We start from the raw sequence: 27,796 nt of genomic DNA on the forward strand, positions 1-27,796 counted from the left end.
AATTTACTTATATAGATTTTAACAAAATTAGCATTGCAAACTTTTTATACTTCAAGTAATGTGTATTATATAACATAATGTTTTGTATTAAAAAAAAGCATTTTAATATATGTATAACAAAATATATAAATCTTATTTCAACTTATAAAAATCACGATGTTGTTATACATAAATATAAAAATTAAAATTCACATATTTTCTATATATAACAAGGTTGTTTAACCAGCCCAATTTTTTTTAATATTATCAAGTCTAGGTTCTGAGAAAACTAAACTAAATCAAAAGCTTTGCCATTTTAATATTTAACACAAAATGATCCATTTACAAAATGGTATCTGGCAAGGAAAAAAGAAGAGAACTTTTAAGTTAGGTAACTTTGGAATATTTCCATAGTATAAGTTTAACCACTCATATTTATCATAAATTTGCAAACCATATATGCATAATTCTATGAATATCTCCAAATTGTTACAATATTCCATCATCATTTTGTTGAAACATGATTCATCCATGACTATAATTACCAGGCAATATCACAAACTTTGATAAAAACAAAACTTGAACATAATATAATTTAATCATAATAAGAATAATATTTCTACTCTTACAAATTATAATTTATATAAGAGATAACTATAAGAATGAAATTTCTACCTTTGAAAAGACCTATAGTAGAAATTGAATTGAAAACAATAAACCTACCTATTTGGAACGCAAACCAGGGATATTTCTAAGTCCCATCTTGCCAAGAACAAGCTTAGGGATAGCAGGAGGGTTATCAAGCATCATGCATTTGCTGAACTCATTTGCAAGCTCTACGAGCCTATACTTGTCGCGCCCGATCTTCTTGTTCGAATTGTAGTAACCAAGCCATGCTTGATATGCTGCTTCTTTGTTCTTCATCTCAACATGGCATAGAGCCCTTTCCACCTGTTATCATAATATAGTTCCGAATCGATGAGTTGAGTACTATAATAGCCCTACAAGATCACTTAAATAATCCCTGAAAGATTGAATGCGTTCGATATAGCTATAAGATTATCTCCTTTTGAAATTTGATCCAACCATTGTGTCACAAACGATGACTGGATGAATTTGTTAGAGACTGAACGAATCATGATGGGTTATCAAGCACCTCTAAAATGAGAAAGTTGGTAAAATAAAAAAGTGAGAGTCTAATCACCTTTGAATCATGAAAGTGGGGCTGACACATGATATAACATATAAGTAACAAATTTAATAGTAATTAACCTCTTAATTATCACTCTAGAATTCTCCTCACTTTAGAAGATCTTTTTCCGTTATTTTGATACCGAAGTGATCTTCAAGAGGCTATTTTGGTATTTCTCTGGGTATACATTTGCAAAACCATAGGAAACATAATTCAAAATTGTCTACATCATCATATATCTAAGAATGAATACCTTTTTCTTTGTGTCAGGATCAACAGAAGGAATGGGAGCTTTCTCAATAGGCAAATCTTTTACGGTAGATAAGAAGAACTCTTCCCATGGAGCCAAAAGCAATATGCCCTGCCCTTCCTTCCCTCGACGTCCCGTTCTACCAAGTCTATGTATATACTGTTCTCTGTCAGTGGGTAAACCAACCTGACCATTGAGAAATGGAGGACACATGAAATTGTTAATTAATGTTTGTTCAAATAATAAAATTTAAAGATTCAAAGTCTACCACATTGCCATCGTGTGCGTCGAACATTGTTCGAAATAGGAGTTATGCATTAGTTACCTGTACAACAAGAGTGACATCTGGATAATCAACTCCACGTGCAGACACATCGGATGTAACCAAGATAAGTCCCTTTGACTTGCGAAATTCTTCAGAGACTCTGGTTCTATAACTCTGAGGCTTTCTTGAATGGATTTCTCTGACATTCAGGTTCAACTCGCCAAGAAGTTCAGCAACAAGTCTTGTCACCATGGCAGTTGTGCAGAACACAAGAACCTGATAAACCAATAGCTACATCACATGTCCTTCCCAAAATGTGTGATAGGAAAAGTAAAACATTTTGTTCTCAAGTCTAAAGAGCAATGAAAAAAAAAACATTTATTGTTAATTAAGAAATTCAAAAGTTATGTATGCATCTTGAATAATAAGGAAAACCGAGAAACCAGTACAACTGGTTGCAAATTAGAAATCACACCTTATAGTCAACATCATCCGCAATGTGCTCCTTTAGAAGAGCATAGAGTAAAGAGAAATGCTTGTCTAATGGGGCAACTAAATGTGCTTGGCGAACCTGAAGTCATCCAAAAACCCAATAATAAAGACAATGAATAGAAATTTTATGGTGGGAAGTGCATATTCACATGCAATACCTCAGAATATAGGTAACTTTTTGGTTATGAGAATAAATTATAAGAAATTACCTGTGAGTGCGTCTCCTCAGTTCCCTCTTGAACCGTATTGATAAACTCATGATCCCTTCTCAAAGCAATATGACAGACTTGACGCACCTTCAAAACAATAACCATATCAGAATGAGCCTGGTTGTCCTATACTCCTATTTTATCTAAATTCTAAAGCACAACACAGAACCCTAAACAAAAAATAAGAGAGAGAGAGAGAGAGAGAGAGAGAGAGAGAGAGAGAGAGATACCTCATCCGGAATAGTGGCAGAAAACATGAGTGTTTGTCGTTGTTTAGGTACTGCTGCAATTATCTTCTCAATGTCTTTCCGAAATCCCATGTCCAGTAAATGATCAGCTTCATCGAGCACCAACACTTTCACACCCATCAGCCGAGTTGCAAAGCCAGCAGTATTCTCCACATGATCTCTAAGCCTTCCAGGTGTAGCAACAAGGATCTGTATAGCATGTATAAAACATTAGTGATTATTTCCTAATAGATCATAATATTCAGCATCTATATGAAAAGGTTATTTAGTAATGTTGAAAAACTACTGATCTTTTTGTTTGCTTATATACATGTCCTTTGGAAAGTGTGCATGGTTCTATTCCACTAGAAATAACACTTCAGCCGCAATAATAGAAGGATTTACCTGGCAAGGATTTGCTTGCATACGTTTCTGTTCTAAGGCAAGTCTCGTCCCTCCAATTACAACCTGAACACCAATGGTAGGATGATACTTAAGCAATTTAGCAGCTTCTGTAGCCGCTTGACTTGCAAGCTCTCGAGTTGGACATATGACAAGCACATGAATTGGTGGCCGCCTATGATCACGTTCAGTTGGTGGTGAATTTGCAACAACTTCAATTGATGGAAGCTGAAATAAGAAAAAAATGAAAAAATAAGTTTACTCAAAATTACCATTCATCACTTACTACAGGTGGAATAAAACAAGCACCAAGTTCCAGCTCAAAGATTTGTGCCTCCATCAACAAGCTAAAAAAATAAGAAAGCCCCAAGACCACAAACGAAAAAAATTCAATTAGGTGAATACAAATTTTAAGAGGCTTACCAAAAAGGCAACTGTTTTCCCAGTGCCTGTTCTAGCCTTGGCAAGGACATCCTTACCTAGAAATACAGTTACAATGTAAGCCAACGTCATAAATAAACCGAAGAGATACAAGAATGATGTCAACCATAGCAGGTATAAGTTGCTTTCATGCTAAATATTATCACTTAGGGATAGCCCTATTATAAATGCTAAAGATCTTACATATTTAAATGCTAGCACCCAGCAAACTATATCCTTAACAGTTTACACATGAAGGATCCCAAAATGAATAAGCCAAAAAGGAAAGAGTTAACAGGGCATACTGCAATAAGATGAAATCTCTTACAAATGGCAAAAACACAACCAGCACAAAATGACATTATTGTCAAGATTGCTTTTTCTTAAAATTGATTCGTTGCTCCTGACCAAGATAAAAAAATAAACCTTTGAGTATTACAGGAAGAGTTGCCGCCTGTACAATAGTCATCTTCTCATATCCAGCATCCTTGACTCCTTTTAATGATAGTGGGGAGATTGAACATTGATCGAACCTGTGGCATTATATTTCAAAAATCAGATATACAGAATACATGAGCGGTGGTACAACATAATGAACAAAGCCTTATCCATGGCATCTTAATTAAATATGCAGTAAAGATAATTAAATATGCAGTAAAGATAATGTCCATCAAAACTCCTAATTAAATAATAACAAAATGCAAGTCTCATTCATCTCCTCCACACAGGCATTATAGCCCATGAACACTAGCTAGCTTATGCAATAAGCCAATAACTTTCTAAATTTTTTTTCTTATTCCAATGTACCAATAGTTAATGCCGAACAGACAATACTATGATCAACAAAGTTCAATTTTTTTTTTCCCATGTCTCAACAGTGAATAGAGACATTAATACTGTCATAAAAAAAGGTGAAAGTTTCAACTTCTAAGCATACTAGACATTGTCCAAATTATACCAATTAACCAATGCAAAACCACTTGAACTAAGCTAACATTAGTTTAAAAACAAGTTCCAACCTTTAAGGAAAACAAACAAGACCGAGTTACAAAAACAGATTTTTTTAAGTACCTGGTGTCACTCAAATAAGAATCAGTTCCAGAAGGTGAAGAAGCTCTTGGAGCTGCTGGTGCTGGTTGTTGTTGTTTAGTGCCACCAAACAAAGCAGTTCTACTCTTTCTCACAATCTCATCATCCTCACTCTCACCACTTTCTTCTTCTTCTTCTTCCTCTTCCTCACTCAGAAAACCCTTGAATCCCTTTCTCACAACCACTTCATCATCTTCATCATCGCTCATCAATTGGGGTTTAGGTTTTCTGCTCAAACTCTTCCCTCCACTTCCTCTGTTCAATTCCACACCCCTTCTCTTCCTTGTCCTGAATCCGCCATTGTCTTCCTTCTCCAATTCGCGACCGAATCTGCGCTGCGAAAACCCCGAATTCCGCGAGAACGACGAGTTCGAATTAGTGTCACGGCGAACTTGCCTGCGATTCCGAGTTGACTCGCCAAAGTCCGAGTCAACTCGCGCGGTTCTAATCTCGTCGACCCAGTCACTGAGCTCAGCCTCGTCGTCAATTAAGCTCTTTGGGGTGGCGGAGGGAGAAGAAAGGCGAGGCCTTTCTTTGCGGCGCGTGGAGTCGGAGCGAGTGGAAAGGGCGCGAAACGGTGCGTTTCGGAGGGCGAGGTACTTGAATTTGAAAGGGAAGGTAGGGAAGAAAGTTCTAGAAGGACGAGAGAGGAATAATGAAGATGGTGGCTTCATTGTGAGAGAAGAAGAAGAAGAAGAAGGGAGATGGAGAAGACGGAGTGGGGAGAAGAAGAGCTTAGTTGTTGGCATTCTGAAGAAGAAAGGGATAACGGCTATTGCTTATGGATATTTTGGACTGAGGTTTTTAGGGTTTAAGGGTGTTTTTTCAATTTTTTTTTTTTTTAAACTATAAGTAGGGATCATATCTATTGTAATACTTTCTTTATTTTCTAACATGGGCATATTCCATATTAATAGAATAATTGACCATTTGTACTCATGATAGTTCAGAACGTTGACAAATGTACCCATTGTAGAAGGAAATTGACTTTGTAATCATGAGAGATGGTCTCCGTGTGACAAAAATAGCCTGGCTTGAGTTGGCACCTGCTTCGGGTTTGTATAGTCCTACATGGCAATCCGAACCTACCAAAGCCCAATCCACGTGGATCTGAACGTTGTATACGTAGGTAATGGTTGAAATGAAAACCCTAGCAAGCTCTCTTTCCTAATTCGAAACATAACCCCAAATCTGAAATTTTGTTGCAATTCGAACCATAACCCAGAGTGATCTCAGAACCCCAGCGATGTCATCACGCAGATTTAACTCGGATGGAAATTTTGGAACTCGCAGCAGTTCTTCAAGTTCGAAGAAGATGAAGGAGAAGAAGCTCGACGGCAAATGTTTCTGTGGGAGAGATGTTGTGTTGATGGAGTCTGGAACGATTACGAACCCTAACAGATGGTTCATCAGATGTCCTCTATGGGCGGTAAGGGACAGCTGCTGTTGTTGTTGAGGTTAGACAATGATTTCTGAGTTTTAGTTGACAAATTTGGGATTTTTTTTTCTCTTAGACAAGAGATTGCAGATACTTTGTTTGGGTGGATGAACTCGAACAAGGATGGGAGGGCGTGGCAAGATGTTTAGCCAAGAGGAAGTTCGAGCATTGTTATGCAACACCTGATGATGGATTGACTCTGAGTTCAGGGGGGGGGGGAAATCTGCAAGCATCATCAATTATGGCTAAGAAGATAGACAAATTTAGGGTTGAAATTAGGGGTGAAATTAGGGGAATTAGAGTGATGATTATTACTGTTGCACTGGGGGTAGCATTTTGTCTGTTTTATGAGTTGTATTTGGTTATGAAATCATAAGACTTGTAAAAAGAGAGGTTTTTGTTCTGTCATAGTTAAAATTTTTGAATGATATGGATTGTTCCTAATCTATACTGGTTTGCTTTTCATGTGATACATTGATGTAGATACACAATGTTTGAACTTGTTGCTGCAATCTAAAATGATTCTGATAACATTAAGGATCAAACAGTAAGCTGGAAATTAGCAACCTGATAATTTTGCTGTTCAATATATGAGTAAGGAACTAATTGGAAGACGAAAATGTTGTTACAATAACAATAGTGATATCAAAAAGAGGCAAAAGATGGCAAGTATATAATTGCCTTAACAAGTAAATTGTTCATTATATATATATATATATATATATATATATATATATATATATATATATATATATATATAATATATATATATATATATATATATATATATATATATATATATATATATATATATATATATATATATATAGATGCTGAAGGTTCCAAACATTCTGATATTAGACAAAAAAAAACCAAGTACTGGTCATTGAATTTATACCCTCAAAAAAAGCCTTACTAAGTCAGAACTAAGCAATAGGATGAAAATCCATCAGAAAAACATAAGAGTTATGTATCTCACAAGTGTAACCTAAAAACAACAAAAAGCCAGATTCCAAATTTTGCAGTATTAGTCTATGATATTGGGGTCGAGTTACTGCTCCCGCTTGATAAACCATTTTTTCCTCCGCTTGATCCCCGTAACCTGCCTCGACCTCTACCTTGACCTCTCCCTCTATCAGTTGTGCCTGGACCTGTAGCTGTTGGAGTCACAACTCCAGGTGTGGGCATGAACTGCATGAACCGGGTGCTTGTTCCTGCACTAGCACCTTGTAGTGGATGTGGTGTAGTTTGAGAGTTGTGTGTGGAGGGAGTTGTTGCTGGCTGGTTGGTAGCTGGTGTACTTGGCTGCTGTCTTTGTCCGGTCGGAGGCGGGCGTTTAACACTTCTCCTTTTAACCTGTTTTCTAGTTGTTGCATTGGTTGGCTGTGGCTGTGGTTGTGCAGTTGGTGGGGGAGGCATTAGGTGATGCTGCTGCAAACCATAGAACAAGTCAGTTATTATCACACAAGGTTTGCTAGGCAGCTTAGTTAAATGATTAAAACGATGCACTTACTTGTTGAGTGTTGGTTCTTGCAGATTCGTTTCTTTCTTCAGTGGCCTCCTGTTCAGCCTGTGCAGATTCTAAGGTCTCCTCATAGTACATTTCAGCCAGTAAATCCTCATCCTCATCATCTGCTGGTGCTTGTGGGGCAGAACTCCCTTCACCTGCAGCTTCCTTCCGCTTTTTACAACTTCTCTTATTGTGACCAGCCTAATGATAAACGTATTAGTCATAATTTGAACTAGTTATCACATTTATCAATAACTATAGAACAGGACAGAATCTCAACTATAATTGGTTAACCATACCTGGAGGCAATACTTGCAGATAATAGTCCCAATCCTCCTCGATGTTCTATGAGGGTCACTCTTCTCCTTAGGGCCATCATTTCTCTTGTCTCTCTTGAGTGTAGGTCGACCAATTGGTTTTCTATACCGTGATGGCAGAATGGGGAGGGTATCAACGTTGTGCTCCCAGTACTCCTGGCTTGGAACTGGACGCATAGTAATCTGATAGGCTGCGTTGTATGCACCCATGGTGAGCCAGTTGTGGGCATATTCTTCTGGCCTCCTGTTCTGGTAAGCCAGTGCAGCACAGGCATGTCTACATGGTAAACCTGTGATTTGCCATAGTTGACAGCTGCATGTACCTTTGCCAAGATCCACACTTACCTTCGTTGGCAAACAATGCACCTCATACACATTCCCTGCGTCATCTCCAGTAGGCAGAGGCATCCATTTGTTGCTCTCTCACTTTTCCCTCTCTAATATGCTCTGTTGGGTTGGTGCTAGTCTTTTGTTGTACCCAACCAAAGCTTTTTTGTTCCTAGCCATAATCCTCATTACGTAGCACCTGACTTCCTCCAACATTGTAATGATCGGCTTACCCCTCATCTTCTTAACCTTAGCATTAAACACCTCGCAGTTGTTGTTGGTGTAGTTGTCCAACTTAGGGTATTCACTGAAATGAGCTCTGCTCCATTGTTTAGGACTAATCTTATGCAGGTACTCCCAAGCCCCAGCATTGATGCTTTTCAGTCTCTCCATGGCAGCATTGAAGTCTTGTATTGTGGTTGCCTTGGCACAAGACCACATGCACATTTTCAGCTGTAAGTCACTCCATTTCTTGCGAAAGTTTTGCCATATATGTATTGCACAGAATCTGTGGTTGGCATATGGGTAAATCTCTTGTATGGCTGGGATTAGTCCCTATAGTAATTCATTTAAGTAAACAGTGCTCAGATTTTAAACAAACCAGAAACAGATTTAAGTATTTAGCTAGGCAATTTCCCAGCACTCCAATATCAGTCTCAAAACAAAACAGAGTTGTTTATATGTCTCAGCACAAACCATACATAAGTAAAACTAAACCAGATTCCAATAATAAATCATATGTCTCATTCACTATTTAGCTAGTCCAACAATCCAAACACATCAAAAGGGTTCTCATTCTGATACAATTTTCAGCATTAGGCTACTAATGATTAAGCAATGAGAAAACATATAATTTCTAATACATACCTAAACCAGACACAAAACAAATAATCAGCCATACCTTATTATACATATATTAAGAGAAAACATCAAAGTCACTAAACACATGAATCAGCCATACATTCTTATAAGTAAATCTGCACAAGTACCTTTTGCATATCTGACATGAAGTTAAACCCATTAGCTTGAAAATCTCCCACATCCTCCTGGAGTATCTCCAGAAACCACTTCCAACTTTCTTTGTTCTCTGATTCAACAACTGCGTAGGCAATAGGATAGATATGATTATTTGCGTCCTGTTCTATTGCAGTCAGCAACTGCCCCCCATAGTATCCTCTTATGAAGGTCCCATCCAAACCTATAAAAGGTCGACATCCTCCCACAAACCCCTTCTTACACGCTTCAAAGCAAACATAGATTCTCAGAAAAACCGGATTTGAATCAGGCATGGGATTTGTTTGGATCCTTACTGTCGAACCTGGATTAGTCTTCAGTATCTGGTTACCATAATCACGAAGTCGTGCATATTGTGCAATCTCAGAACCTTTAATCCACTCTTTTGCTTTCTTCATAGCTCTATAAATTTTCCTTTCATTAATTAGTACATCATACTCGGATCTGAAGTATTGGTCAGCCTCTCTAACTGTCAAGTTTGGCTGCACTCGAATCCTCTCCTCCAACTCATCTATGACCCACTTTCCATCTGCTGACTTACATCGATTGTCCCGGCTACATGTATGTTCATTTACGAATGTCTTTACCTGAAAACTCGCTGGAAATGTTCTCTTGGCACAGTAAATTTGCCAAGGACACTCCTCATCATAGCATATAGCCTTCGATCTTGTAGAATCACATCGAGCAAAGAATATGCTCCTTCCAATATTGATATTAAACTTTCTGACAGCCTTTCTGAAGTGGCTTAGAGTTTCAAACTCCATCCCAACCTCCAACCGAACCTGGTTAACTGGAGCATCAGGATTGCTCTGAGGAAAAACTGGAGTTTGTTCGGTATCGTCGTCACTTGCTATGCTATGCAATTCCTCTGATTCATAGCAATGATGACCAGGATTTTCATCAGAGAAATCATCATCATCAACGGGGACGTAGAAGGTTGGAGGCTTGTCTGGATCGGGGTTTGGAATGAAAGACTGGCCTGTAGGGGGGGCCTCCTAGTTGATCTCCTCTTATTCACCTTTGGCCTTCCCTGAACCTCCTCTGAAGGATTGGTCTGATCATTCTGGGGAGTCCTATTGGTGTCAGAGGGTGGGACTGTCTGAGGGATTGATTGTGAGAGTGGATTCCCATATGGATGAGGGGTGTATTGGGTTAGTTGTTCTGGTTCTAGAGGTGCAGAGACATTGGGTTCAGAAGCAGGGACTGAGTCTGAACAAGCAGTGTGTGTTGGTTGCTGATCTTGTTCAATAGGTGGCTGGGAAGGTTGGGACTGACTTGATGGTGGTTTATCTGGTATGCCAGGCATTGGGGGAGGCTGAGAAACCTGTCCTGCCTCAACAGATCCTGAGAGTTGTGGGTCTGTTGTCTCCTCTTCCATAGTGATATTGTCCTCTTTTTGGGCATCCAAACCAGCCTGTGTATGTGCTTCATAGGCCCCTTCCCTGCTCTGGGCCTCACTCCTTTTTCGGTCATCCATCCCAACTTGCAGATTACTTACAATATCAGCATCATCCTCATCTTCCACTACTATCAACCTTCTTTTGGGACTCTTTTTCGGAGTTGGAACCTTTTTAGCACACCGCTTTACTCTCCTCTTTGATGGAGTCATGTTGTTCTCCTCTACTAACACGGGCTCATCCACCGGATGCTCTGTATATACATTTACTCTGTTACTGTTCTTCACAGCTGCCTCATACATCCTAACTATATCCATGTCAACCTTGAGGTCCCTCAACCCATCATCAAGCCCTTTCCCAGGTTCCAGCCAGAAAAATTTAGAAACAAATGTATATCCTATATCCTTCACCAAATCAGATGCGAAAAAACCATTCAAGGTATCAACATTAACCCTCTCTATCTCTGTGACTTCACCATCAACATAAGTAACCTTTCCAGACAGCCCTCTCTCAAACCGTCCTCTATGATTAATACACAGTGTTATATGGATGGTGGCCATTCCTGAAACTGAAATAAACCAACACATTCTAAGATAACAGTGCATGTTACTACACCTAACACAAACCATAAATCAACTACTTCAGCACCTAACAGAAACCCTAAATCAATTAATCAACTAATTTAGCAACTCTCAACCACGATTTCATATGGTAATGTAATCTATCCAACTAGTCTCAGTGACATTTGAAATAAATTAACACTGGCAATGACATACCTCAGCTCTCTGCCGAGCAAAGGGGGTGACCTCTACACCGTCGGCGACGAAGTCACAGGGTTCGAGCTCCGCTGCCTATTCCTTGCAAGTTCCTCTACCACGTTCTCGTTTTGATGGCTCTGTACTGCTCCAAATGCCTTTTCCAACTTCCGAATGACAACGTTGAAAGCCGTAGCTTCAGGGTGATGGTTTCAGAGTGTTCCCGGCGTCTTCTCCGGCTAGGAAACAAAAGGACGTTCTCTGCTAGGGCATAGTCAATGTCCCGCAAATTTTTCTTCAATGTTAAATTTTTTAATGTTAAATTCCACGTAGATTGGGCTTTGGGAGGTTCGGATTGCCATGTAGGACTATACAAACCCGAAGCAGGTGCCAACCCAAGCCAGGCTATTTTTGTCACACGGAGCCCATCTCTCATGGTTACAAAGTCAATTTCCTTCTACGATGGGTACATTTGTCAGCGTTCTGAACTATCATGGGTACAAATGGTCAATTATTCCATATTAATAATAGGAAAAGTCTAGGGAGCCAGCAACTTTGTTAAATTCTGGCCAGCATGTAACCAGCAAAGAAAAGTGAGCCATTGGATGAAAGTTCACACCAATCTCACACCATTAAAACCATCATTGATGGCTATTTGATGGCTACAAATCACAAAAGTTGCTGGCCCCCTAGCATTCCTCTTAATAATATTAAGAGGATTGTGAAAATTAGATTTTTTAGGATTTTGACTTAAGATTAATTAGTGTTTGAAAAAAAAAGTATCAATTAAGTCTTTTACAATATTAAACAATGGACATATATATTTTTTCGTCAATATATAATGCAAAATGAGATGGAGTTACTCACGTATTTTGTTATCTACAGTGGTATGTGTTTTATTGTTTTCACATTAGCATAAAAATAATGTAGTTTTGGACAATAAAATATTTATTATATTTTGAAATTTCATATAAGATTTATCAACTGTTATCTATTTATCACGAATCTTATTAAAACAAGTAAAATTTTGCTCCAAAAGTGGTTATCTAAATAACAATCTTTCGTAAATAGACATGTCACAGTAATTAAGGGTACATATAAGTACCACTGTTAAGTGTTATGTGATAAATTGACAGAATAACATAACGTGTCTACTAATTTAGGGATGGTAAAACTTTCCGAGATGCGGGAATCCATGCGGGAACTGCCTTGAATGGGGAACCAACTATGGAGAATTTCTTACGCGGGAATGGGGATGGGAGACAAAATTCCTCCGAGACAGGCGTGGGGATCCGAGCGGGGATTCCCGTCCCGTCTCCGCTATTCCCTCAAATTTATAAATTTACTGAAGTATCCTTAATAGTTTATTTTTCATATATGTTTTTTAGTCATTTTACATATACACACATATATATAGAAACCCAAAACTCCTAATGTTCATTTACATAACCCTTCTTCAATTCAGAGATCTCTAACGCTGTCCATACTCTATCCAACCTCTCTGCAGCCACCCCCTCGCCACTCTCCCTTTTCACCGCATCGTCACACCTCACCATGCCATTACCCTCACCGCGTCGTGCTTTCTATTTGCGGCGTCCCTTTTCGTAACTCTGCTGTCGTGTCCATTCTCCTCTTTGTTGTCGCATCTCCCACCTCGTCCACTGCTTTGTCCTCTGGCTCGTTGTTGAGTCCTCTCACCGCGTCATTTTGAAAGAAGTTACCATCGTGTCATTTAGACTTTTTGTATAAAATCTTGTTGTTTTTGTATAGGAAGGATACTTGCAGCTCTATTCATATGAAAATTAATAATTAGTTAAAACTATCAGATAGATGGGGAATAGGGTCCCCGCGGGGAATGGGGCCCTATGAAAAATGAGAATGGGGAGCAATATTCCTCCGCAACGAAAAATAGGGACGGGACGGGAAGCAAATTTGAGGGTGGGGATGGGGAGCAGGAAGGCATCCCCTGCCCCCTCTCTATCCCGTTGACATCCCTATTTATTATCTTAGAGAACCAAATTGATATTTATTTTTTTCAAAGACTAATTCGTCCAAAATCAAAATCTTTAAGGCCTAATTAATTGTCACTTTACTCTAATATTAATATAGACATACATATACTATGTTTAGTTAAATATGTTTCACCACAACAGAAATCATTTTTAGTAACAAATTTTGACAATAACATAATAATCAATATATATATATATATATATATATATATATATATATATATATATATATATATATATATATATATATATATATATATATCTTATTTAACTTATATTTTTACGATAATTAAATATTTGGTGTTATTATTTATTTAACTTGTATTTTTGCGATAATTATATATGTCTTTAAAAAGGTTTTTACCGACAATTGTACAATTATTAATAAAATATTTTAATAATTGTCGCCGCGCCGGATCCACCGCATTTGTGTTTACGAGTCAGGTCTCGCCTTCTTCCTCCATCTCGCCTCTCTCATCCGGCGACTTTTTCTTCTCTTCCAATCCCAATACTGAACACCGATAAATGAAAGAGAACAATTCTAAACCCAAACATGCTTAAAGCAAACAATTCAATGTCTAAGAGAAAAAAGCAACAAATCAACATAAAAATAGCAACTCAATTTATCAGTGGATCCAGTGCAGTGACGGAGGCGAGAGACACAGCGATGGTGAGCCAAGGTAAGAGACAGAGAGCGCTGGAGTTGGGGTGCCATTTTAGAAAGTGAGAAAGTGAGAGCGAGAGAGCTAGGGAGGGACGAGGTGGGTTCAGATAGCCTAGAAAATTTTTGGTCATTTTCAAATAGTTAAATTACACGGTTGGTCCCATATTTTTACTAAAATTATAAATTGGTCCCTATTGTCAAATATGTGCAGCTCACATGTTTAAAATAGAGAATATAATGAACATATTCTATTAAATTAAATACTTTTTGAACGGAGGACCAAATTACAAATTTTAATTCTCTTTGGGAATCTAATTACAAACTTTTAAAGTGTAGGGACCAATTTACAATTTCACTAAAAGTATAGGACTAATTGTGTAATTTAACTATATATAATATAACTATGTTTTAATTTTAATTATAATTAAAAAATATGATATTATACATTTTGATTTTATAAAATTAATAATATATAATAAATAATAAATAATAGATTAATAATTAAAGAATTTTTATTGATCCAACGTTGTAATGAATTTTCCATTTTTAGTGTTATCTACTCAAAAAATATTAATAGAATTTTTTTTCACATAAAAAGCTCACATAATATATACATCATTTTGGTCAACTCATTTTCTACTTTACATCATCCCTAACATATAATATGATCAAACCCACTACCAATCTACAAACAACTCTTCACATGTCATATGTTTATAAATTAATTAAATCATTTTTAGCCACTATAACATTTGACCATCAAAGATCTCTCCTTCTTCTTAAATAACTAATATAATACTCCCTCTACTCTTATCTCAACTTTGTTTGGTTTTGGTGATGAATGATGAGTAGTTCCTTTTCCATTTTGCTAAACGTATCAAGAAGGTCATAACATGAGAAGGGTCACGCAGAGAAAAAGAAGCCATGGTCTCTTTAGCAACCGAAGAAACTATTATTGGAAAACCTTCCCCTTTCTCAACTATAACCTGCATGCATGCAAACAACAATCATTAGTAGATACATTAATTTTTCAAATAATAATAATAATGTTAATGCACGGTAACATATTTAGGAACAATAATGCTAGGAAACCAAGATGATTTCATAAAAAAACCAGCCAAATGTCTCTGAGTGAATCTAAAATCTCTACGTGGATGGTATTTATGCTAGGCATTAGAATGTTTCTTTACTTTATAAATTAGATGATTCTAAATCTGTTTTTTAATTTATCATATTTTAAGCATTTGGAGAGGGAAGGAGAGTGAAGAGACGGAAGCTAATTGAATTAGTTTCCGTGATTCACGTTGCAATAATACTGAACGTATCTCCTCCTAATTTGAATGTGGTGAAATATTTAATAACTAATATTTTAAATCATAAATAAATAAAACTAATTACTATATTTATAATTAATTAAGTTGTTCTATTCTTAGCTGATTTGGAATTGATTCCATATACTTTTCCATTTAGGAATGGCAATAATTTGCACCTATATACATTCCCTAAAGAAATTTCTATCATATCTCTTTAACATTCCCTAAACAAACATACATGTATGTATCTATACTTAATTATGTATTTTTATATGTATGTATACCTTAAAAGCATCTTCATCTGTTTTGTCATCCCCTATGTAAATTGGAAGAACATGGTTAAAGTTGTCAAAGCCAAGAGTATCTAACAAATACAATAGTGCACGACCTTTATCCCAATTTATCTTTGGCCGTATCTCCATAACCTGATCAAACATATCAATCTTTTAATTTTATGTTAATTATTCAACTTAATAAGATTAAGTCTAAGAAATTAAAAAAGAAAAAAGAATAATCAATAGCGTAGCTCTCTAATGTATGTGTCAATAAAAAATTGTAATATCATATAATCAGAAAATTAATTTTGATATATATCAGTGTAATATATGGTATATTTTCAATAATTAAAATATTATTATTTAGAAAATATCAAGATAACATTAGTTAGGATTATTTACTACTTTGTTAGCATATTTTTATCACATTCCTCAAATATTATTCTATTTGCTCTGTATTTTTTTTGTGACATCTATTTGCTCTCTATATATAAAAAGGCATATGCTTCTATTATTCTATGTCTTTTATTTTTATTAATAAATTTATGTTTTTATTTTCACTTTCTTTCTATTATTTTCTTTCGTTCCTAATGGTCCCATGAACTTTAACAATTTCAAGGATAGTCAAATACTATTAATGGTTTGTGATAATACATAATTAAATGAAATTTATGTAGAAATATTTTTTTTCATATATTAAAAACATTCCGAAACTAATTCCTACATAACATGGCTATATACAAGACTAAGAAACTTTTATTTTAATTAATAATTACCTTTCTTCCTCCTGATATTTGAAAATCTGGGTAAGCTTTCATAATGGACTCCACAATCTCTTTGAGGACACCAACATCCTATAAGTTTGAGAACTAATAATTATAATAAATTGGAAGGTTATGTATTTTGGAATAATTCTATTTATCACTATATATGGTGTGAATCTTAATTAATATATAATCATTCTTGAAGAGTTTAAGTCATTAACACAACATTCGTCAATCTATACAATTAAGCATGATATATATAATGACTGATAATAATTATCATAACATGGTGATATTTAATTTCAGTAATGTTCAAGAGATAATAACCTAAAATTATCTTGTTTAATTTAATATTTATAATTTTATACATATAATATCTATAATTATATATTTATTATATCTAATATTATTAAATGATTGCAATACTGATTAAAAAATATAAAATAAGATAACTAAATACAAAATAAAATAATTTTAAATTATTTTAGATTGATTTACTATTATTTATTAAACATTTTTGTTTAATATGAAATTAGGATTATTATTAATACCTCTTCCCTCTTGACACGTCGGTAGTGTACACTAATACAGTACAAATTATCTTCAATAGTAGAATCTTTTATTGTTGCAATATTTTTCCTTAGAACCTCAATTATCTGCTAAATAGAAAAAAAAATTAAAAAATAAAAAACTTTGATAAGTAGAAGATGACGATATATATATAATTAATAAATTAATAATAATTATTATAAAAATTGATGAAGAAAAAGAATGATCTATTCAGTGTGGGTCTTTATATATATACCTCTTGGATAGTTGACAAATATTCTTTTGCTGGAAGGAAGTTAACAAACTGATTACCCTACAAATTAACGTATAAATACATTATATTATATATATAATATATATTATGAGATATTGAGATATATGAATGACAAAAAAAAAAAGTATGTTGGAAAATAAAAAAAAAATGAGTTTCTGTAAAGTGTAAACATACATTTTCATCAATAACCTTTGTTTGATGCTTCTGATTTTGATTATTTGAAGAGCCTAATGGAGTGGATATATCCATGCCATGACTTCCAGCATAATACACATTCCTTAACTTTACAAATTCATATACCTAGATGATGATGATGATGTCATCAACAAATTAATGAAATTAATTAGTATATATATTAGACATTATATTGTTAGTACTTAAGAAGTTAAGATGAATAAGTGTGTCATAAAAAGTAAAATAAAATTACATGTAAGAAATTTTTTTTCTCTAATTAAGAAAACTTTCCATGCAAATTAAACTATTATCCATTTTTCAATTAGAGAAAAAAATTAATTATTTTACTAGTCTTTATTATTTTATCAAATTTATAATTAGTCCTTATAATTTTTTTAATTGAATTTCTACACTATTTTTTATTTTATAATTAAGTTCTTATAAAAAAATATTAGAGTTAATAAAATATTTTTCATAAATTAAAGATACTCATAATTAACAACCTAATTAAATATTTGACCATATATCTTTTGGAAAGAATATTCCATTAATTTTAATATTTTTGACACGAAAAAATTTAATTACAAAATAAAAAATAATATACAAACCTAATTAATAAAAAATATAAAAATAATTTAATTATAAATTTAGTAAATTATAAAGACAAACATAATAATTAAACCCAAAAAATTAAAGAGTTGGATAAGGCAAGTAAAGTGGGATTTATTTAGATACTTTAACCTTAGCAAATAATAATAATAATAATAATAATAATAATAATAATAATAATAATAATAATAAACTAATTAATTAATTAGATTGTCTCCCTTTTTTTGTTAAAAGTTATTTTTCTATTCAAATACCAATCTAATTTTGATCAAAATTAATTTTTTAAAACCAAGTTGACACAATCATTAGTTCATTACAAATGTTAATTACTACCTTATTTCTCTGTCTTCCGCTGATAATGGCCGTCGGAAAATGAAAAGCAACTTCACGTACGGCGGTGCGCATCTGCAACATATAATTCATTATTTTGTTGAAAAATTTAGTAAATATGATTACATATATATCTAAGTATTTTTGGCAAATGTAAAAAGAAATAAGTTATTTGATTATTAAACTATGTTATATACACTGAAAAATTAATTAATGTATAATACTTACGGCATCACTTATATGAGCTTGATCAGGATCTTCCACAATTGGTGATAGTGTTCCATCATAATCCAAAAACAAAACAATCTCTTTCCCTTTATTAGCAATGCTCAATATTTCTTCAAAGTTTTCCAATGCATTAGGATGATTTTCCTTTCAACATACATCAAGGCCTACCACTTTAGATTCATGATTTATATGAGTAATAATATATGTAACGGCCTAACCCACTCACGATTTTGATTTTTGTTTTTCAAGTTAGGAATGATGGTGAAACCTTTACGATATAAGATTTTATAATATATATGCAATGATAAGCTTATATCTAATACAAATCATTGTAACAACCTTTTTTTTTGTTTGCTTGATGAACAGTGCACTTTAAGGACAAATTACTATCTACTATTTTATTTTGGCATTTATATATATAATTTGGTTTATTCTAACATTGTGTTGTGTTTTAATTATGTTGTTTTATTATAATTGAAAACATAATCAGTTAAATCAATACGTAATAGTTTCAGGTTAAAAGATTTTTTAATTGGTGATTGTGATATAAAATAAAAATTCAAATAAGCTATATAAATGAAATACGAAACATTATTTTTAGCGGCGGTTACTGTAAAAAGCTGCAAAACTACTATTCTTTACGGCATATTTAGCGGTGGTTAACTAACTGCTGCAAGATAAGGCCTAGAATAAATTCTGTTCAATAGTAGAAGTCATAACCGCCGCAAAATATTTTCGCTGCTAAAAACAATTTAGCAGTAGTTATTTCAATGGTCATAGAAAACTGCCGCTAAAGGTTTACCGGTATCATATGTTTCAACGGTCAATCAACCGTTGCTATACGTTTTGCAACAATAAAAAAATCACCGCTATTTACTGCTTTTGTTATATATATATATATATAAAAGCAAATGGGTTACCAAACTCTCAAGCTAATCAACTCATAAAATTCTTACAAGTTTACCATTTTAAGAAGTTTCCAAATTGAGTCCACAAGTAAATAAAACAAAACCTTTATGAGTTTTGAAGTCAAATTTTAGATTTTTTAAAAAGAGGAATGCTAGGGGCCAGCAACTTTTGTGATTTGTAGCCATCAAATAGCCATCAATGATGGTTTTAATGGTGTGAGATTGGTGTGAAATTTCATCCAATGACTCACTTTTCTTTGCTGGTTACATGCTGGCCAGAATTTAACAAAGTTGCTGGCCCCGTAGACTTTTCCTTTTAAAAATTAAGTAGATTTAATTTATCTTAAAAACTAATTTAAACGATAAAAGTTATCTTATACTTATAAAAATAATCAAACTTTTAAGTTTAAAACAGTATGAGATTTTATAAGTTTAATTTACCTAATAAACTAACTAATTAATTTAGGTAAACTTTCAAATTTCTCTGTAATATAAACACATATGCATCAAAAGTATTAAGAAAATTTTTATATATTGAGAGAAGTTTATATATTGAAGGGTAAGTTTTGAGCTTACTAGCCAAGATTCATAAGAACAAACAGCGGATTCTTCATTATTCTCATCCGAGTTTTCAACAAAGATTGATTTCATGTCCGAAAGTGATGATGATTGTGGAAAGTATCCCATCAAGTTAATTGATTTCTTCTTCTACCTGCACCCAAATGTATGTTTGTGAAAAATTAATAAAATATATAACAATATGTATTTAACCAACATATATCTTTCTTAAAACAAGACCGGTCAGGTATATATATAGATTTATATATAGTTTGTGTTAGTTGGTTGACAGTTAAAAGAAGAATGCAAAAAGTTCACAAGGCTATTGCTTTCAAAAGCATGGTTTAAGGCTTCATAAATGTTGAAGTTGACTACTTCATTTATTGCTCAAATTGTTCATGAAATCTAAAGAAAGTGAAACCATGTGACACCCTTATCCATTTATTAGAAGAAATAAAAAAAAAAGTTTAGGGAACAATTTTTAATTAATTAATATTAGTTATTTTTTATTATAAAATTATTTTTTAGTTTTTTATAGTTTGAGTAATTTAGTTAGGGTTAGAATTTAGGATTTAAGATTTAAAATTTAGAAAAATTAACTCATGAAAAAAAAAAAACCTATCTGATATAACTTGATCAAGTCACATTCTGAATTGGTTTCCACATGAACTAATAAGAAATTTCTCAATGAACAAAAACAAATTAATTAATAAACCAATGTTCTTTAATTTTTGTGGATACAATAATATTCATTGTGATAAAGGAATAAATGTATGTATGATAAAGCTTCTTTAGGGTATCACAAGATATATGGAAAAATGAGAATGAATAATGTGACTAGTAGTATAGATGTAGATCAATGCATTAATTAATAGAGAGAAAATTTTCTAATTACATATGTAATAATGATAAAAGTACTATGTGTGTGTGTGAGAGAGAATTGCTTTTTTTAGTTGGGTCTAAGTCAATTATTGCATTTACTAATGGCATTGGAAATATTATAGAGTATCAATCATGCATGAATTACATTCATTTCTAGAACCATTTATTTGTCATTATTGATTTAATTTAATTTCTTGATCAATTTGAATATAATTTTCTAAACAATGTTTTTGGAGGAGGGAGTGACCTCTAGGGAAATATAAAAGCATCTCTTCCCACAATAAACATGCATGTTTAGAAAAAAAAAATTATTTTCATTCATATTTAATTTGAAAATGAGAAAGACAATAACCTAATCCACTCATATATATATGTTAAAGTTTGAACATTATTAGTTCGATTTTGTTAGAAAACTATTTTTTTAATTAAAGATTTACCTATTCTGTGCTTTAAACGCACGTATTATTAAAATTATAAATGAATTTTTTTATTGAAAACATAAAAAAAATGAACTTTTTAATGAGCAATTATTAAGAAACCTGGATTGGTTGATTAAGATAAAAAGTATTTGTATATTAGAAATTGGGATGTCATGAAAAAGTTAGAACATACGCCATGAAAGGAGATTAATTATTGATACTTTGGTCACCTCTCTACTACATACCCATCATTACGCACCGTAAAGTAGAAGGAACGGTCGACAACGGTGAGAAGCGGTTGGGTCGGTAGCCACGCGACTCTACAGTGACGCACAGCGGCACACGGTGTGTTTGAGCACAGAGGGTTCTTGCACTTTCACTCTTCTGTCGCAGGTTCCTCTTCTTTCTGATTTTGGGTACTGAACTGATTTAGGGTGAAATCACTATATTAGGTTGGGATTAGCGGCAGACTTCATAGAATCGACACTAATTTAAGTTGATTCTGCGTCACAATGAAGAAATTGGATGTCAATCGCAACTATTTTGAAAAATTGCAGCAAATGAAGAAATCGCAGGCAATTTACCACCGCTATCCTCCACGTATCTTGTAGTGTTATTAGTAGGGTTGGAAACACTATCTATATATATCTACGAATATCCAAACCATTTTAATGCGGTTAGAGTAAAATAAAAATCCGATTTTACAGCAAATTGATAATTTGATATATCTGTAGTGAGTAAAGATAAATTTAGATATCGAATTAATTTACTTATTTAATTTGTACTTCGATTAGAGTGAAATAAAAATTCAATTTTACAACTATCTGATATGTAATGAGTAAGGATAAATTTAAATATTAAATTAATTTTACTTGTTTAATTTGTATTCTTATTATTTAATGTATATATTTAACAGAATATATATACATATAATGAGTTAGTAAATATTTAAATTTAAATTTTTATTTTTTACATAAATATTCAATACTACTAAATTAATAATTCAATGTGTCAATAATACATAATATTTGATATTATAAAATATAAAAAATTTAAATATTATCAGTGAAAATATATTTTTTATTTTACAGATCAAGTCATCAAATAAGGTTGGATAAAAATATACAAAATGTAGGTAAAATTTGACTTAAAAAATATCTGCAGTGAGTAAAGACAAATTTAAATATCGAATTAACTTTACTTGTTTAATTTGTATTCTTATTATTTAATGTATATATTTCAATCGAATATATATACATATAATGAGTTAATAAATATTTAAACTCAAATTTTTGTTTTTTGTATAAATGTTCAATACTACCAAATTAGTAATTCAATGTGTCAATAATACATCATATTTGATATTATAAAATATAAAAAAATTAAATATTATCGGTGAAAATACATTTTCTTATTTTACAGATTAAGTCGTCAGATAAAATCAGATTAAAACATGTAAAATATAGACAAAATTTGACTTAAAAATTTTAAATCCAAAAATAGAATTTATATAAAACTTAAATTCTGTCTTACCTATTATTATCCTAATCATCGGTAAATTATGTTAGATTATGTATATTATACTTTAATATATATTCACTACTTATACACAAATATTTTTAAAAGAAACAAGCTAGCTAGGAAGGAAAAAAGAAGTGTAGAGCATATTTAAGCTTTCAGGAATTAATAATGGCATAGAAAAAATGATTAATAAAAAAACATAAAATGGTAATCAATTAAGTGAATTTAAAGGTGTAGAAAAACTTACAGCAATAAGGGAAAGAATAGTATGTAGAAATCCACCAACTCAGTTTATGCTTGAATATTAGAGAGAATTCTAAGAAAGCAAAGAGACATAGAGTGAAAATTAAAAGAAAGAAATAATGAGTGATGAGTGAATGATAGAGAAGAATGAGAGAAATGATATGTATCAGAAACATTCGGGGTTTCAAAATGATATGCAATTTACCATAGCTGCCATGTTAGGGAGAGGTATCCATACCCTTATAAGGCATGCTTCGTTCCCCTCCACAATCGATGTGGGACCTTACAATCCACCCCTTAAGGGAGCCTAGTGCCCTCGCTGGTACATCGATTCGGGCTCCGGCTCTGATACCATCTGTAACAGTCCAGACCACCCGCTAGCACGATATTGTCCGTTTTGGCACACAAGGCCTCACGGTTTTTGCCTTTGACGATAGGGATGATAGCCGAAGCCCCCCACACTCATATTGTAAGGTTCCACATCGGTTGGGGAGGGGAACGAAGTATGCCTTATAAGGGTGTGGATACCTCTCCCTAGCATGACGCATTTTGACGAGTGAGTGTGGGGGGGGGTTTCGGCTATCATCCCTATCGTTAAAGGCAAAACCGTGAGGCCTTGTGTGCCAAAGCGGACAATATCGTGCTAGCGAATGGTCTGGGCTGTTACAGATGGTATTAGAGCCGGAGCCCGAATCGATGTGCCAGCGAGGGCACTGGGCTCCCTTAGGGGGTGGACGTGAGGCCTTGTATGCAAAAGCGGACAATATCGTGCTAGCGGGTGGTCTGGGCTGTTACAGATGGTATCAGAGCCGGAGCCCGGATCAATGTGCCAGCAAGGGTGCTGGGCTCCCTTATGGGGTGGATTGTAAGGTCACACATCGGTTAGGAAGGGGAACGAAGCATGCCTTATAAGGGTGTGGATACCTCTCCCTAGCATGACGCATTTTGATGAGTGAGTGTAGGGGGTTTCAGCTATCATCCCTATCGTCAACGGCAAAACCGTGAGGCCTTGTGTGCCAAAGCGGACAATATCGTGCTAGCGGGTGGTCTGGGCTGTTAGAGATGGTATTAGAGCCAAAGTCCTGATTGATGTGCCTGTGCTAGCGAGGGCGCTGGGCTCCCTTAGGGAGGTGGATTGTAAGGTCCCACATCGGTTGGGGAGAGGAACGAAACATGCCTTATAAGGGTATGGATACCTCTCCCTAGCATGACACGTTTTGACGAGTGAGTGTGGGGGGCTTCGGCTATCATCCCTATCGTCAAAGGCAAAACCGTGAGGCCTTTTGTGCCAAAGCGGACAATATCGTACTAACGGATGGTCTGGACTGTTACAGATGGTATCAGAGTACACTCTCCCTAGCATGATGCTTTTTGACGAGTGAGTGTGGGGGGCTTCGACTATCATCCCTATCGTCAAAGGCAATACCGTGAGGTCTTGTGTACCAAAGCGGATAATATCGTACTAACGGATGGTTTGGGCTGTTACAAAATTAACTTTACTTGTTCAATTTGTATTCTTATTATTTAATGTGTATATCCAATCAAATATATATACATAATGAGTTAGTAAAAATTTAAACTCAAATTTCTGTCATAAATATTCAATGCTACCAAACTAGTAATTTAACGTGCCAATAATACGTCATATTTGATATTATAAAATATAAAAAATTAAATATTGTCGGTAAAAAATATATTTTTATTTTGCAGATGAAGTCATCAGATAAAATTTGTTGGATCAAGATATGTACAGTGTAGGTAAAGTTTGACTTAAAAAATATCTGCAGTGATTAAAAACAAATTTAAATATCGAATTAACTTTACTTGTTCAATTTATATTCTTATTATTTAATGTGTATATTCAATTGAATATATATACATATAACGAGTTAGCAAATATTTAAACACAAATGTCTGTTTTTCATATAAATATTTAATACTGCTAAAATAGTAATAAAATGTGTCATTTCATACATTATATTTGGTATTAGTGGAAATACATTTTTTTATTTTACAGATCAAGTAGTTAGATAATATCAGATCAAGACCTGTAAAATAGACAAAATTCGACTTGAAAAATTTCAATCCAAAGATAGAATTAGTATAAAATTTAAACTTTATTTTACCCATTATCATCTTAATCATCAGCAAATTATGTTAGATTATGTATATTATACTTTTATACAAATATTTTTTAAAGAAACAAGCTAATTAGGGAGGAAAAAAGAAGTGTAGATCATATTTAAGCTTTCAGAAATTAGTAATGGCATAGAAAAAATGATTAATAAAGAAATATAAAATGGTAATCAATTAAGTGAATTTAAAGGTGTGAAAAAACTTACAACAATAAGGGAAAGAATAGTATGTAGAAACTCACCAACTCAGTTTATGCTTGAATATTAGAGAGAATTTCAAGATAGCAGAGAGGTATAGAGTGAAAATTAAAAGAAAGAAATAATGAGTGAGTGAATGATAGAGAAGAATGAGAGAATTATTTATTACTATATATATATAATTAAACTGCCTCATGATGACTTTTGATTCGGTGCTTTATGATATTGCGATTTCTTTTATTTATTATTATATTCTTTGACAGCCATAGAACTTAATAATATTGTTTACTTTTTTCTTTCGACTTTTTCTTTTTAGATATCTACGAATATCCAACCCATTTTACAATAAATTGATAATCTGATATATTTGTAGTGAATAAAGATAAATTTAAATATAAAATTAATTTACTTATTTAATTTGTACTTCGATCAGAGTGAAATAAAAATTTAATATTGTCGGTAAAAAATACATTTTTTATTTTACAGATTAAGTCATCAGATAAAATTCGTTAGATCAAGATATGTAGAGTATAGGTAAAGTTTGACTTAAAAAATATCTGCAGTGATTAAAAATAAATTTAAATATCGAATTAACTTTAGTTGTTCAATTTATATTCTTATTATTTAATGTGCATATTCAATTGAATATATATACATATAACGAGTTAGCAAATATTTAAACTCAAATGTCTGTTTTTCGTATAAATATTCAATACTGCTAAATTAGTAATAAAATATGTCATTTCTTACATCATATTTGGTATCAATGGAAATACATTTTTTTTATTTTAAAGATCAAGTAGTCAGATAATATCAGATCAAAACCTGTAAAATAGACAAATTCAACTTGAAAAATTTCAATCCAAAGATAGAATTAGTGTAAAATTTAAACTTTATTTTACCCATTATTATCCTAATCATCAGCAAATTATGTTAAATTATGTATATTATACTTTTATATATTCACTACTTATACACAAATATTTTTTAAAGAAACAAGCTAGAAAGGAAAAAAAGAAGTCAAGCTTTCAGGAATTAATATATAGTGGCATAGAAAAAATGATTAATAAAGACATATAAAATGGTAATTAATTAAGTGAATTCAAAGGTGTGAAAAAACTTACAGCAATAAGGAAAAGAATAGTATGTAAAAACCCACCAATTCAATTTGTGCTTGAATATTATAGAGAATTTCAAGAAAGCAGAGAAGCAAGAGTGAAAATTAAAAGAAAGAAATAATGAATGAGTGAATGATAGAGAAGAATGAGAGAATTATTTGTTGCTATATATATAACAAAATCGCCTCATGATGACTTTTGATTCAGTGCTTTATGGTATTGCAGTTTCTTTTATTTATTATTATATTCTTTGACAACTATAGAACTTAGAAATATTGTCTATTTTTCATTTTCAAATTTTTCTTTTTATATATACGAGTGTCTCAATCCTAGAAATATATTTTATTATTTTGTTTTAAGTATTAATATAATCTATTAAATTTTTAAATTAAAATATTAAAACAATTATCAATATATTTTTAGTTTTTATTACTATATAGTGACATTAGAATTGGAAGACACTAAGTTAAGCCAAATTTAAACCAGACATACAAAAATTGAATTTAATACTTAATTCTTATAATTTTATTAAATTTGTAATTAGGTTTTATATTTCTTTTTTGTTTCAATTGGGTTTTCATTATTTTTAACTTTATAATTAGATTTTTTTATGTTAAAAATACTAAAATTAATTGAATATTCTTTTTAAAAATATGTGTCAAAAATTAATTTAAGTTCTTAATTCTGATACCTTTAATTTGTAAAAAAGCATTTCGTTAATTCTAATACTTTTTACATTCGTAAATAATCAATTTCAAACTAAAAGCAATAAAAGCAATTTGAAAATTCAATTGAAAAAAAAAAATATAAGAACCTAATTATAAATTATAGAGATCAACAAAGTATTAATTCTATATCTAAATATTACTATAGGCATGTTGTGTTCTATCCTCAAAAATGATATATTGCTACTATAAATTAAATGTGTAAACTTGCTACTAGCTCAATTCAGTCAACACTAATAACATGAGTATATGAATTTAATTAATTAATCTCTAGCTACTCTAGAACACATCTCTCATCATTAAGAATGCATTTGGGTATTATCTTGATCATTTTTTAAAAAACTCACTCTAAATAAAAGATAAAATAGAGATCACGAGAAGTTTGAGCAGCTACACCTTATGGGCAGTGTATGTTTTGTTTTTGTTTTTTAAATTTGTTAAGAGATGTAATTATTTATATAACTCTTTTTTTAATTTAAATATTATTTATTAGGAGAAATAAGTTTATGATATGATATCAAAATTTGAGAGATACATGTGAAAAGTATCAAGAACTTGTGGTATTGAAGGAGAGGATCAAATTTGAGAAGAAGAGTGAGAGAAGAAGCAGAGCT

The 27,796-nt window shown here is 32.7% G+C and overlaps 2 protein-coding genes across 2 annotated transcripts; both read right to left on the reverse strand.

Annotated features, from left to right (window-relative positions):
• Positions 1–395: 395 nt before the first annotated feature.
• Positions 396–5,431, reverse strand: LOC112726490 (DEAD-box ATP-dependent RNA helicase 31). The gene is made up of 10 exons (XM_025775894.3): positions 4,508–5,431; positions 3,863–3,969; positions 3,440–3,495; positions 3,020–3,244; positions 2,618–2,824; positions 2,388–2,474; positions 2,162–2,257; positions 1,747–1,962; positions 1,425–1,607; positions 396–930 (listed from the first exon to the last, which is right to left on the reverse strand). Exons 1-10 carry the CDS (start codon positions 5,272–5,274, stop codon positions 703–705), a joined length of 2,172 nt encoding a protein of 723 aa, XP_025631679.1. The 5' UTR covers positions 5,275–5,431; the 3' UTR covers positions 396–702.
• A 9,109-nt stretch (positions 5,432–14,540) lies between these two features.
• Positions 14,541–23,079, reverse strand: LOC112726491 (probable trehalose-phosphate phosphatase 3). The gene is made up of 12 exons (XM_072210425.1): positions 23,011–23,079; positions 21,827–21,890; positions 21,502–21,744; positions 19,960–20,095; positions 18,476–18,619; positions 18,251–18,322; positions 17,309–17,434; positions 17,117–17,173; positions 16,863–16,967; positions 16,324–16,401; positions 15,557–15,697; positions 14,541–14,945 (listed from the first exon to the last, which is right to left on the reverse strand). Exons 4-12 carry the CDS (start codon positions 20,068–20,070, stop codon positions 14,775–14,777), a joined length of 1,005 nt encoding a protein of 334 aa, XP_072066526.1. The 5' UTR covers positions 20,071–20,095; positions 21,502–21,744; positions 21,827–21,890; positions 23,011–23,079; the 3' UTR covers positions 14,541–14,774.
• Positions 23,080–27,796: the final 4,717 nt, after the last annotated feature.

The sequence above is a fragment of the Arachis hypogaea genome, chromosome 12 (genome assembly GCF_003086295.3).
Source record: "Arachis hypogaea cultivar Tifrunner chromosome 12, arahy.Tifrunner.gnm2.J5K5, whole genome shotgun sequence".
Lineage (NCBI taxonomy): Eukaryota > Viridiplantae > Streptophyta > Magnoliopsida > Fabales > Fabaceae > Arachis > Arachis hypogaea.